This window comes from Aspergillus fumigatus, chromosome 4, assembly GCF_000002655.1.
Source record: "Aspergillus fumigatus Af293 chromosome 4, whole genome shotgun sequence".
Classification (NCBI taxonomy): domain Eukaryota; kingdom Fungi; phylum Ascomycota; class Eurotiomycetes; order Eurotiales; family Aspergillaceae; genus Aspergillus; species Aspergillus fumigatus.
The window spans coordinates 3,670,134-3,682,626 of NC_007197.1; the positions used below are offsets into that span (position 1 = coordinate 3,670,134).

Here is a 12,493-nt window from a genome sequence, read left to right on the forward strand (position 1 = left end):
TATACATTAGAATTATATCAGATCAAACAGGTGTCTGGGTTCCTGAACTTCCTTCCAAAGTGCCCCCCAAACGACTTCCTCGCATCAACTTCGGGCGGAAAGGAGCCCACCACGTGTCCGAGTTTGGAGTTAGAAGCATTTCGTCTTGCTCAATCAGAATCGAGGACTTCCATTTCTCCTTGAAAAACCTGCTGGAGTTGCTCGACGATCCCGGCCCTCGAGCAACGTAGCTGCGGCTCTGGTACTTGCCCAGCCAGAGCATCTGTTCATGTTCCCGGAGGTACCGATCACTCGAGAAATTGTTGTACACGTTCGAGCGACCCAGCATGCCGAGTTTGCGACGCTGCTCGGCCTTGTCGTACATCCGCCGCTTGATCTGTTCTACCTCCTCGCGCGAAGGGTGCAGTGATAAAGTCGGGGGCACATAGCCCTCCTCGTCCTCGGCAAACGCGCTCCATTGGCCCAGTAATGCCAGAACCCTGATCTGAGCGCTGGCAAGGGATATGGCGTCATTGGGCGCAACCACTTCGCTGAACTTCTTCCCAGTCGCACGGTCGGTGACCACACAGAACGATGCGCCGACGTCGGTGCACACCACGGGGACACCAGTCAAGGCGGCCTCGCCCATGGCTAATGGAAGACCTTCGGAAATGGACGAGTTCATGAACAACCACTGTACTGGATCAGCCACATAGTCACAGAGAGGAAAGGCGGATTACAACTTACAGCGTCTTGGAGGACCACAGATGGATTGCCCAATCCTTTCAGGACAACATGCTCCCGCAGGCCCTTCGATGCGATGATCTCCTGACACTCTGAGGCGTAGGCAGGCGCACGTTCCATGTCTCCGTAGATGTGCAGCCGATAGTCCCTGAAGCCCCAGATATTGACAATGAGGTCAGTTGCCATGATCGCCGTCTTGATGTCTTTGACATATCTGCTGGACGTCAGCCAACTTAATTCTGCGATTCAAATCTCGAAGAACATACCGGATATGTGACAACATGACCACCGTCGGGGTAGCCGTCTTGATCGTCTCGATTGGCTTATATTTGTCCATGTTCGTGATCCCGTTCACAACGGGGTCGATCTTTCGACGGAAGGTCCGGCGATGCTGGAGGGCACCTTCGCAGGTTCCTAGTTCGATTTCCCATCCCGGATTAAAGTATTCGGCACATGGAAGGACAACATCTGCGTGATGCTGGATCAGAACGCACGACAGATGTCCCAGACCAATCAGAGTGGTATTGACAAAGGTGGAATCGAAGGACACCGCCGATGACAGGAATGTGGTCATCTCCCGGAACGAGACACAATGGTCCCAGACATGCAAGGCGCATTGACGCTTGACTTTGCAAAGGACGCCGTATGTAGCGCCCGTGAAATGGTGGGAAACCTGGAACACATCCGGGATTTTTTCAGGAACGGGGATCGAGAAGATGAAGAGATCTGTGGCAGTCAGCGATCATGAATACAAACCGGCAAGGGAATCAACAACAACTTACAGCGATGCCACATGTCCAAGGCCGTGTCAAGCTGTAGTAGCGTGGGCTTCTCGGATTCCAACCATTGTGAAACGGGAACCGCGCCAGGCGTGTCTTCGCTGAGCCACATTTCTCTCCACGCCTGCTTGACAGTATCACTCATCCAGACGTCGTTCCAACTGCGAGATGACTCAAAGTACGTGTTCAAGTCCACCAGGGCCCGCGTCGCTTCCTCGATATGCGAGCGGGTGAGCTGGTCGGTTCGTGAGCACCGAACTATGCTAGACAGAATGGGGAGGAAATTGCGTCGGATATCTGCTACCGTGGTGTCGTACGACTTCTCGACCACCGCGGAATCTAAACAATTTTGGAACACACCGTGTGTTGGATTGAGGAAGTCCAGCCCCCATTGCGGCAAGACCGTCAGCGACTGCACATTCCGTTCGATCTGGAATCGAGGGACGCCAAAGTCGTTGGCCGCCTCCGCGAGGATATGCCACCGGATATGCTTCAGATCGTTGACCATGTCCCTTCGGCATGCAGAGACCCCTCCTGGCTCATTGGGCCAGGTGCCCGTGTCCATCGCCAAAACGTGCAGTTCGCTATCGGTATCCTGCAGCTGCGTTGACAGTGTGCGCGTATTGATCCTTGCGTCACCTCCTTGGCCGAAACTGTAGAGGTCGCTGATTTTAAAGGCCAGTTGGGTCCACGAACTGATTTCGGGATCGATATCCACCCGAGCGAGAATGGTGTCGACCTGGGCGTCGAGATAGTCTGCGGCGGACTCGAGACGGCCCCAGTCACGCCGCCTCCAGTACGGACGCAGAATACGGTCAGATCGAAGTAAGATCTCGTCTAGCCACCGGGTAGTAACCGCATCAAACTCCTTGGAGGCCTTCCAGGATTTCCAGAGATGCGTCCGCGCACGTGACGTGGGAATCGGATATTGCTTGACATTCAGTCGCATCAGGCGGGCAATAATGTTTGTTTTGGTGGAAGAGAACGAGACCAGCGGATTGTCGTGCAATAAGGTGCATCCTGTCGGCTTGTCGAGGACATGGAACCAGTCGTCACAGATCATGGGCGGCGTGGGAATGTGTTCGCCGTTCAGGGTAGTCGCAATGATGGGATGGAACTTGTGATCATACGTCCACTGAGCATTATAGACATCGCCGTCTTGGATGAAGACAGCCTCGGTGACCCGTGGATAGGGGATCCATTTGTCCAGGCGCTCCGGACGCGTCCGGGGAGGCATACTCCATGCGACCTTGATTTTGATATGCGGAAACACATACTCGGCACGGAGCAACTCGTCGTCGAACTTGGCGTTCTTGCGGTACCAGTACTGGAACTGAACGGGATTGACGCCTCTCATGGCGGACCCGGTGGTGATGTATCCACGCTGGTCGTACTGGACGACTTGTCCCTCTAGCTCGCCAGCCAGGCATTGCCGTTGCATGGGGAGCTTGGTCTTGGACGCCTCAGGATAGTCATATACAAACTCGTTCCGCAGCGCTCCCTTGCCGTCATACTCTTCCCGACTGCGAAGGGTGAGCTTGTCCGTGTAGGTGTTGATGGCCACCAGGTTCTGCCGTTGACTCGGTTCTTGCTCATGGCGACCAGAGTACTGGTAGAGTCGAGAACAGCCGTCTGGCTCGACATGCATGAAACAAGTCGTGAGACCGTTCAAACTCTCAAGGACGATACGGTTCTTTTCCAGCACCGTCTTCTGTCCTTTCATGTTCTTGTACAGGGTGGAAACCTTGTCTCGACCATGTAACTGCAGAATATTAGCTCAAATCCTGAATGGAGAAAGGATGACCTACCAAAACAAGGGGGAGGATAAGATCCTGCAAGGCCTTGCAGAAAGCCCAAACCGCAGTCAGAATCCAAGTGATAGGCCAAGAGATCACCAGCGACTGCCCACGAAGGATATAGTTCAATTCTCGCTGATACTCGGGATCTGCGACCAACGAGAGCACAGTGAACTTGATACAGGTTCGAATCTTCTGAAGGAACCTGATGACTGCGACTCGCATAAACTCCGCAAACCCCTTGTTCTTGAGCTCGATCTCGGATGACACCGTGATAATTAGTTGATCGTAGCTTGAGTCGCGGAAATCGGACCTGGGTCCAAAATCCTCGTCATGGGCAGCGATCGCTCCGGCGTACTGGCCTACAAGTACCGCCAGGGAAGTACTCAAGCTAGATCTTGCAAGGAGACAATGCAGCTCAACTGCGTCGGCTGTGCCAGGGTGACAACGGATCCACTCCACATCGGGGGCAGAAAGACGAGTTGGTTGGCCGCATGCTCTCTCTATCAAGAAGGCGTGGACATGCCGAGGCATAAGATCCCATTCCCTGTCAGGGTCCATTCCAAGGAGCAGATGGCGCAACATTGTCTTCTGAGCGTGGGCGATCACCCGTTTTCTTTCAGGAGGAGAGCTTTTGAGCTGGCGCTTGATGCCCTCGGGAACGGCAAGCGTCCCGCTGTCGTGATGCTGGGCTGCCAGAAGTTGTGCTAGCATTGCATGATCACGCGAAAGCCCTAGTCGACTTTCAGCCGTGACGTAAACGAGAGTCTCAGCGATAGCTTGGCAATTGCGCCGGATGTTCACAACCCACTCGTCCCCCACAAGGTCGAGGCTGATCAGAATGAAAATGTGGAGCCGATCCCCTGCTCTTTGTGTGATCGCGCGCATGGTAGGGTCCTGTGGCGGCAGCATGAGATGACGTGCTGACACAAGCTCGACGACTGTTTCTCCTGACTGCCATAGCTCGGCTGTACGGTGCAATATTGTCTCGGATTGGGGAAAGGCTTGTTGCAAGCTGGGGGGTGTCGTGGCCTCGCTCTTCGAACGGAGGAGGATCTGCATCACCTCCGCGCCAGGGTGTTGAGAAGGATCCAACTTGTATCGCAGCTCGGACGGAAGAGCACGGATCGCTTCAAAAGTATTTGATAGTGTGGATTGTGAGAAATCAGGGTCTGGTTCCAAGGTGCTGCAGGTGTACGTTACCGCATGCGTGTCCTTATCAAGACTGGTCAATTTCTGTCCACGGGTCCATGCAACGTCAGCCCTGAAGAAAGACACAATCGCCGTCGTCCAGGTGCCAACTGCCAGTCCGATCACGCCGCTGTAAGCAAACTCCCGCGGGAGGACTCGCAGCAGGATGCAGGCCACGAAACCACCAATCGCACCAGCCGTGAGCGCCCGATCCGATCGGGATCCAGTGTAAATTCGGTTATACTGATACCATAGCAGACCTGTATATGCACCGACATACGCGAGGTACATGATGGTGGCACTGCGGGAGCCTTCAAATGACCAGACCAAAGCGCAAGTGACGGCAACAGCCCAGATATGGAGGAAAGAGAACTTGAGCAGATTCCGCCAGTACAGCGCCCGTCGAGCGCGTGCGTCGTTACGTGTGGCCTCTCGCAGAAACTCGAGAGAAGGAATTGGCTGAGGGGTCCTCTGGTGTGCCAGCGTCCACAGCGGCTGTGAGACGCCATCGAGGATAACAGCACCTATCAGATAGTAACAGAGACCGAAGCCGACGGCTAAGCGATAGGTCTCACTTGACGCGGAGGATAGTCCGACTAGTCCTTCGCCGGTGAACAAGGCGGTCCACTTGTCCATGAGGGCGATGATGAAGTAAAGAATTCCTCCCCAGACGTCTTTCCCTGTGTGCCGCCAGTGAAGGAAAGCATTATGCAACTTGAGTCCCTTTTGCATGTCTCCCATGGTATCAAGGGCGGCTTTAAGTTGCAGGTTCCACGTCGGACTGTACGCAAGAGGAAGCTTGGTCCTTGAGAATTTGCAGTACCAGACGAGCAGGAACATAGTCGCGGAATATCCCTCAGCAAGACGCTTGACGAACGGGTCGGCTGTGGATCTGGTCCAGAACCAACGCTTTCGTTCCTTCTGCACGCAGGCCAACAATGTCTGTCGGGCCAGGGCAGTGGATGCCAGTTCCTTATCGGCATCATCAGTAGACGCACTGGCGAGATACGTCCTCTGGTACCAGTCGACTACCTCCCCATCAGTGATGCAGGGAATATGGAGATACCAATTGTTCCACTTGGCAATTACACGTCTCGCACCGAGCAATAGTACTGTCAAAAAGACGGCGAGTACGCAGGGATAGATGATTATGTCATGTTGAAGCCAAATCGTCAGGACGGGGGAGACGAAAAGGATCGGAATGCAGCTCATAATCACCGTGCGGCCCTGATCACATCAGCATCTATCACTGTTATTCTGTGCATGCAAAAACCTACCGACTGGAACTGGAATCCCGGGAGCTGATAGATTGACAATGCAGACAGCGTCATCAAATATATCGTCAGCATCACCAGGTATGCGGAAAAGACAACACCAGACACAAAGCCTTTGGCAATTCCTATCCCAATAAATGCAAAGAGACCGCCGACAGAGACAACTGCTACACCAGCAATGAACCGGGTTAAGACGAACATGCTCATCGCGGGAAAGGCCATCGCATATAGGTAGTAGCTGCCTCCCGAGCTGATCCAGCCGCCGAAGCCACCACAGAGTAGCAACGCAACCATCAGTGCAGTGGTCGCCAAGGTTTTTTCATCGTTGCTCATGAACGTTGTGAGATACAGGCCTCGTCCGATGGTGGTGAGGAGAGTGATATCGATCAGCGCGGGAACCGCAAAGATACCAAGGAACGTAAAGCGGTAAGATAATGGAAGGTCCTCCTGTCCTCCATTGGGATCAAGATCGATGTCCATAGACGCATAAGCAGTGGGAAGCTCGGTGAAGGCTTCCTCTCGTCTAGGTGGTTGGTGCTGGTGATAGTATGCGCGGATACGATCGGACAGGATTCTGCCAATGGCCTTGGGCGTCATGTCAATGTAAGCATCGCATCTGGCCCCGACTGCGTAATTTTCAGCAAAGCAAGATGTTTGCACGTGGTGAAGGTTCGGACGAGGGTTACGATCAAGAACCTCGAGGTATATCTCATTCATGGCCAGCTTACGAAAAGCGCAGAAGACGGACAGGGCCAGAAAGTCTGCCCTGATATCAATCTGGCCGGGTCGCAGAATGGCCTCCATAACCTCGGTTATCTTTGCCAGACTCGTGCTGTCTGCCTTGATGAGGACCCCAGGAAGACGAGCGTCAATCTCTTGAAACAGCGCCAGAGCACTTCGGGGTTCGAGGGATGCGCAACCCTGGCTCTGATACCAGGCCAGACGTCCTTCAACAAGCTGCTTGGCCGACACTTCCCCGCTGAGATAACCCGTCGATGCCATAGATCGCAACTGGCTTAGAGTTGGGACCTCCAGCAGCTGATATTCACAGCAGGTGCGGACTTTGGCTACTAAAGCGGACGATTCTTTGCAGGTCGACAATGTCAGCCGCTGCATCCAAAGCAAGGCCTCTGCGGGACTGAGGTCTTCGATGTCGTTCACCAGCCGCGGAGGGAGGTCCCATTTGGGAGACAGAGTGTTCCTGGCATCAGCGAGGGCAATTTCCGCCTTGAAGCACTCATACCGGCTGAAATTGCGACGCGATAGGAACGTGTGCAAGATGGTGCCTGTCCGATCGACCGTCTTTCCGGATATGAAGATATCCAACGAGCCCGTGAGGGCATCAGCCTCGTACATGCCCCAGACCTGGGTCTCCCTGCGCGTGCGGAATCCAGAGTGTAAACCGACCCAGATCCGAAGTCTGTCATTTTCCGCACCGTTGCCAGAAGAAAGCAGATCAATCAATTCTTGGATCGTGGCCGACATGGCACCTGCACGGATGGAAGCCTTCTGCGGTCTCAGGAGAGCACGCAGGTCCGCCGCCATACGGCGCAGCTCCTCTACCTGGATCCGGTCGAGAAGATCTAGGTCTCGAATGCTGCGTTGCGCCTCGAGGAGGTCACTGATGTCTTTCTCAGAGCAGTCATGACCCATTTGAAAACAGCCTAGACCAGTGTAGTCGACACCGTCGGGGGAGACGGAGAAGGGATTCATGTGCGCGTAGTCCATTTTCGATGGCCAGTCAACGGCATCGATGTGAATCGCGCGCGTGTCAACCAGTGATCGATGTGCGGGAGGCACGACTGCCATTTTCTCAAGGATGTCCGGTACGAAGGTCCTTAGGCCTTCGAAGCGGGCAGCATGTTCAGCTGAGACTGCGGTAACCTGCACGTCGGTCAGCCTTCGTATCTGCTACAGTGGAGTGGATACTGACCCTGTCATTGAAGCGCCAGTTGTCGTGAGTCTTGAGTACAACATCCTCCTTCAACCACATCAACGCCCCTAGGGGCTCATTCTTTACTGTCCGACGAGCGGCAACGTTGGCGTCTGTCAGAGCGGACCAGGGACCGATCCAGGTCATGGCGCTGTTGTAAGCGCACCACTTGAAGGTCCGTCCGAGGACATGGTGAGAGACGTCCACGTCATCCTCGACTGTCTCCCACATGGCGTGAGTGCAGCCTCCCATGGTCTTTTGGGCAGCGACAACTCGCATGACCGTCCGCATCTTTTCCATCTGAAAGTAGTCGCGCTGGTTGCCGTTGGGGAATATTGTGCCGTTGCGGTAGACAATGCCGAGAATGCGGCTTCCATCGATGTCGCGGCATTCACGTTCGCTGAGATAGTCAGGCGGGGACATCTCCAGCCATACGTCCAGGCCAATGCCATTGAGGTATTGGACCAATTGGTTGAGGACAACTGGTTGGAAATGCTTCCGCCAGTCTGCGAGGAGGACTCCGTGAAATGGCGACTCCCTTGCTTGCGGATGGGTGAAGTTCGAGATGACTGTTTGGGCAACGACACACAAGCCTTGAATCACTTCATCAATTGTGATGCTTGTCTCGATGTTTACCAAACTTGGAACATGCAGCCGACCAAGGACGTGGGCGGCGGAACAATAATTGTATATGCCGCTCAGCACGCCATGTTGAAGAGGGTCGACCACGACAACGTCCCATTGCGACAGGATGGACAGTTGCTCGGAGCTGGGAGGGCTGGGTATCGACCCAAGGTAGACGCCGAATGTCTTCAGTTCTAACTTTGCAGAGCTCCGCGAGCGGAGAGGTTTCGTTTCCCTCTTCAAGCGGTCAAGATAACGAGTGACGGCCGCGGGGGCGGTTGATAATTGGCGTCTCCCCTATGCGGATGGTCAGTATTTAGGATGAGGGAGAGAAATGGGGAACATACCTTCCAGCGAGCATGAAGCTTTTTGCCAATAATGAACAGGATGTATAGACAGCCCAGGACGATGGTGGTCAACAACAGCACGGCGAGTACTTTGTCCCACCAGGTCTTGAGCATTCCATGCCATCCAATGGCATGGAGACCCAGATATTCTGTCCCCATGGCAAATGAACTGGGGGATCAGCGCCGCGATAACGAGTGATATGCAGAAGACTACAGGTGCATGGGCGTGCGGGTCTATATGACGATGATATAAGGCAGAAGCCACCACCCTGCCAGCTGACTATCCTAGGTAGAGCCTGATGGAACTCAATGATACATCTCTATGATAGATACACTCCCGCTGGGTGGTGGCTGAGCTACAGCGTGACTACCTGGGCTTCAGAAGCGAGAGAGAGTTCAGTTTTTATTTCAGCTCGGGCTCTGGCGCCCAAATTTACGATAGGAAACAGGCCAAATTGCACCGGCGCTAGTGCTGCAGTGGCTCGATCCAAAAATAGTCCTTTATCAGGCACAAGTCTATGACTCTGTGACTAGTGTCTGGGTTTGAGTGGCATACGTCTAGCGAGTCAAGGGTCTGCATGTGTCTTGGTCTTTAGCCGCTAATTCTCGCCAACAGTTGCCATCACTCTTGGCCGTTCTGGTGAGGTCAGGCTGGGGAGACGAGGAGGGTTCGTTCTCAGGTATTTGTAGAGAATCGATATCGCTTGCAAGTGTTACTGGAGCTCCGCGTTCGCGTGTTAATCTCCATCACTTGTCGAGAGAGAGGCTTACGTGCGGTGCACTCCAATCATTCCCCCACGCCCATACCTACAATGGCATCTTCCAAACTTCAGGGACGACGCAATTTGTGGATTGGGATTGGTGTCGCCATTGCCATTGTGGTTATTATTGTCATTGTGGTGCCATTGGCAGTTCTCCTGCCTCGAAAGCATCATGGCAAGAAGGCTACGATTCTGTTCCCCCTCTATATCTGGCCAGAGACCGACAGTACGTGGGACCCGCTGTATGAGGAGTAAGTTTGCTCTTGTCCGAGCCAGAACGAGCTGGGTGGATTGATGTCGTCAGAGTGACCAACTACCCCAATCTCAACTTTACCATCATCATCAATCCCAGCAGTGGTCCAGGAAACGGCTCGCAGCCGAGCCCGCAGTATGCACACCAGATCCAGCGGCTGAATGCGTACCCAAATGTGCGGACGGTCGGATACGTGCGCACAGGGTATGCCAGCCGGAATCTGACCACCGTGCTGCAAGAGGTGGGCATCTACTCCGGCTGGGCCGCGGTATCGCCCAGTCTTGCCATGCACGGGATCTTTTTCGACGAGGTGCCCAGCGAGTACACGACATCCGCGGCTGAATACCTGGCTACGATCAATGCAGCGGCCAAGAACGCCTCTGGGCTGAGGACAGACCGAACGGTGAGCAACCTGTCTCTGTTTTTTCGTACTTGTGTTTCAGTACGCTGTCCAGAGCCTCGAAAGTGTTCTGGTGTCTGAGACATACATGCATACATGCTTTGGAGGCTCAACGAATGATTCATCATTAGGTGATCCATAACCCTGGCGCGATCCCGGACTCCCGATATAGGAACATTGACGGGACGGATGTGACAGTTGTCTTTGAACAATCGTATCAGGAGTACCAGATCAAGCATGCGAGCCTGATGGCGCTTCCTGCGAACCGGACGGCTTACAGCTACATGGTGCACTCGGTGCCGTCGATGAATAATGGGACCCTCCGCAGCTTGGTGCAGGATCTGAGCGAGCGCGCGGAATATCTGTTTCTCACCACGCTGAGCCAGAATTTCTACGAGAGTTTCGACCCACAGTTGCCCACTTTCTGTGCTGTCATGCCCCGCTGACGTGGGTGAACCCATGGGTCTTGGAGGCGGAGAGACAGGAGACATGATTTGATTTTGGACTGTTGATAGCACATCCAGGTAATCACAGGTAATGAATTTTGCATTAGCTTCGGTAACTAATCCATTAGCTTTGCCGAGAATCCAGAAATACTGGATCTATCAAACGACTCGTAGGCTAGGCCATCGGATTGGCCAAGCTTTGATAGGCAGTGCCAGGCTCGATAGACGGAAAATGTGATATCACGACTGGCCATCAACGGCACCACATGGCTTGATCTCTGCATATCGTCAGCACTAGGCTAGGCTATCTCCTCGTCCGAGCCTGAGGAACGAGTCGATAGATAGATACATAGATAGACATGGGTGGTCGCAGGTCGCCCCTGTCCATCAGGACCTCTATTTAGCTTTCTTTCCTCGCGTTATCGAGTATTGCTTTTACCATCTGTAATTGTTTCGCCATCGGACTGAATCTTACGACTTCATCCCCATCGGCACGATGGCCCCAAAATCAGGAGTTCTCGTCCCGTTGTACATCTACCCTCTGTCCACGACGACATGGGCTCCACTCTACGACGCGTGAGTCCACCAATCTTGATTTCTCTGTAATCGATCTTACCAAAGTTCCACTTGCATTGGTATTGACTTTTGGTTAGGATCACTGCCCACCCCGATCTAGACTTCCTGGTGGTCGTCAATCCCAACAGCGGGCCGGGCGACCTCCCTTCCCCGAACAAGGATTACGCCCGCGAGGTCCCTAAGCTCAATGCGTTCCCCAATGTCTACACCGTCGGCTACATTCGTATCCACTACTGCGATAAGCCTTTGGAGAAGGTCTACCAGGAGATCGACCGGTATGCGAGTTGGTCCGCCTGCGATGGGTTAGGGTTAGGGGGGATTCTGCTGGATGAAACGCCAAACCATTATTCGGAGGCGAGGGAGGAGTACCTGCGTGCTTGTACAGGGTTTATCAAGGGGAATCAAGGAATTTTACGCGATCGGATGGTAAGTAGTCTTCTGTTTTTTTTTTTATTTTTCTAGTTTTCTAATTTTCTCTTTTTACAATTATCATTCTTTCTTTCTTTTTATTTGGGTTTTTCTTTCCATGGGATGGCTGCGAACCGCGGCTGATGCTGATGCTGATGCTGATGCTGATGCTGATGCTGATGCTGGTTAGGTCGTCCATAACCCAGGCACCCCCCCCGACGCAGGGTTGGCCAACACCTGTCCGGATCTGATTCTGACCTGCGAAGAGCCGTACGAGAGGTACAGATCCGACGAGGTGCAGCATCGCCTGGCCGAACTGCCCTATGATCGGGTCCGATGCGGGTACATGATCAATGCGGTGCCTGTGGGCGAGCTGACGGGCCTGGTGCGCGAATTGCGCGATCGCGCGACGTATGTCTTTGCCACGGAGGTGGAGGGGGATTTCTACGAGCGATTTGGACCAACCAGCTGGAAGCAGTTGATGCATGCGCTGAAACGGGATTCAGATTCGGAGACCGTGTAGACTAGAGGCTAGAAGCTATCCAGTACAGTACAGTTCTCTGTCGATGCTGGTCGAGAGCCAACTGTGTAAGGCTGCGGATGGACCGGGTCGATCTGTCATTCTGGTGTGTTTGTTTAGCTGCCACTGGTGCCAAAGTTAGTGCTCACTAGTGGGAAGCCACCGTGAGCTGGGCGCCACCATGAGTCGCCGGGTCTCACTTTGGGCTCGGTGATGAGAACCAGATGGTGCAATTGGCCGATAACGGTGAGACAAAAGCACAGACGCACAGACGCCTCGTCAATCTGACATTGTGTATCAGTGGTTGCCTACTTGGCATCCGCACGCCAGCACACTGGCTTGAGCTGACTGCGGCTGCAAAGTCCATGACGGCGAGTCGACCATGAGGCAAATCATGGCGATGCGATAAGGAAAGTATAATCCTCGTATCAACGGAGTCAGTCTTTCACGATGTACAGTACC

At 53.8% G+C, this 12,493-nt stretch overlaps 3 protein-coding genes across 3 annotated transcripts; 2 read left to right on the forward strand and 1 right to left on the reverse strand.

Moving 5' to 3' along the window:
- Window positions 1-22: 22 nt before the first annotated feature.
- On the reverse strand, window positions 23-8,826 carry AFUA_4G14070 (glycosyltransferase family 4 protein; the record flags this gene model as incomplete). The annotated part of the gene is made up of 8 exons (XM_746332.1): window positions 23-673; window positions 727-937; window positions 990-1,449; window positions 1,506-3,264; window positions 3,311-5,716; window positions 5,767-7,647; window positions 7,697-8,617; window positions 8,668-8,826. The coding sequence occupies 8 exons, from the start codon at window positions 8,824-8,826 to the stop codon at window positions 23-25; spliced, it is 8,448 nt and encodes a 2,815-aa protein (XP_751425.1).
- A 418-nt stretch (window positions 8,827-9,244) lies between these two features.
- Window positions 9,245-10,529, forward strand: AFUA_4G14080 (spherulation-specific family 4 protein). Its single transcript, XM_001481524.2, has 3 exons — window positions 9,245-9,679; window positions 9,733-10,084; window positions 10,213-10,529. Exons 1-3 carry the CDS (start codon window positions 9,480-9,482, stop codon window positions 10,525-10,527), a joined length of 867 nt encoding a protein of 288 aa, XP_001481574.1. The 5' UTR covers window positions 9,245-9,479; the 3' UTR covers window positions 10,528-10,529.
- A 342-nt stretch (window positions 10,530-10,871) lies between these two features.
- AFUA_4G14085 (spherulation-specific family 4 protein) lies at window positions 10,872-12,034 on the forward strand (the record flags this gene model as incomplete). The annotated part of the gene is made up of 3 exons (XM_001481525.2): window positions 10,872-11,103; window positions 11,181-11,529; window positions 11,702-12,034. Exons 1-3 carry the CDS (start codon window positions 11,024-11,026, stop codon window positions 12,032-12,034), a joined length of 762 nt encoding a protein of 253 aa, XP_001481575.1. The 5' UTR covers window positions 10,872-11,023.
- Window positions 12,035-12,493: the final 459 nt, after the last annotated feature.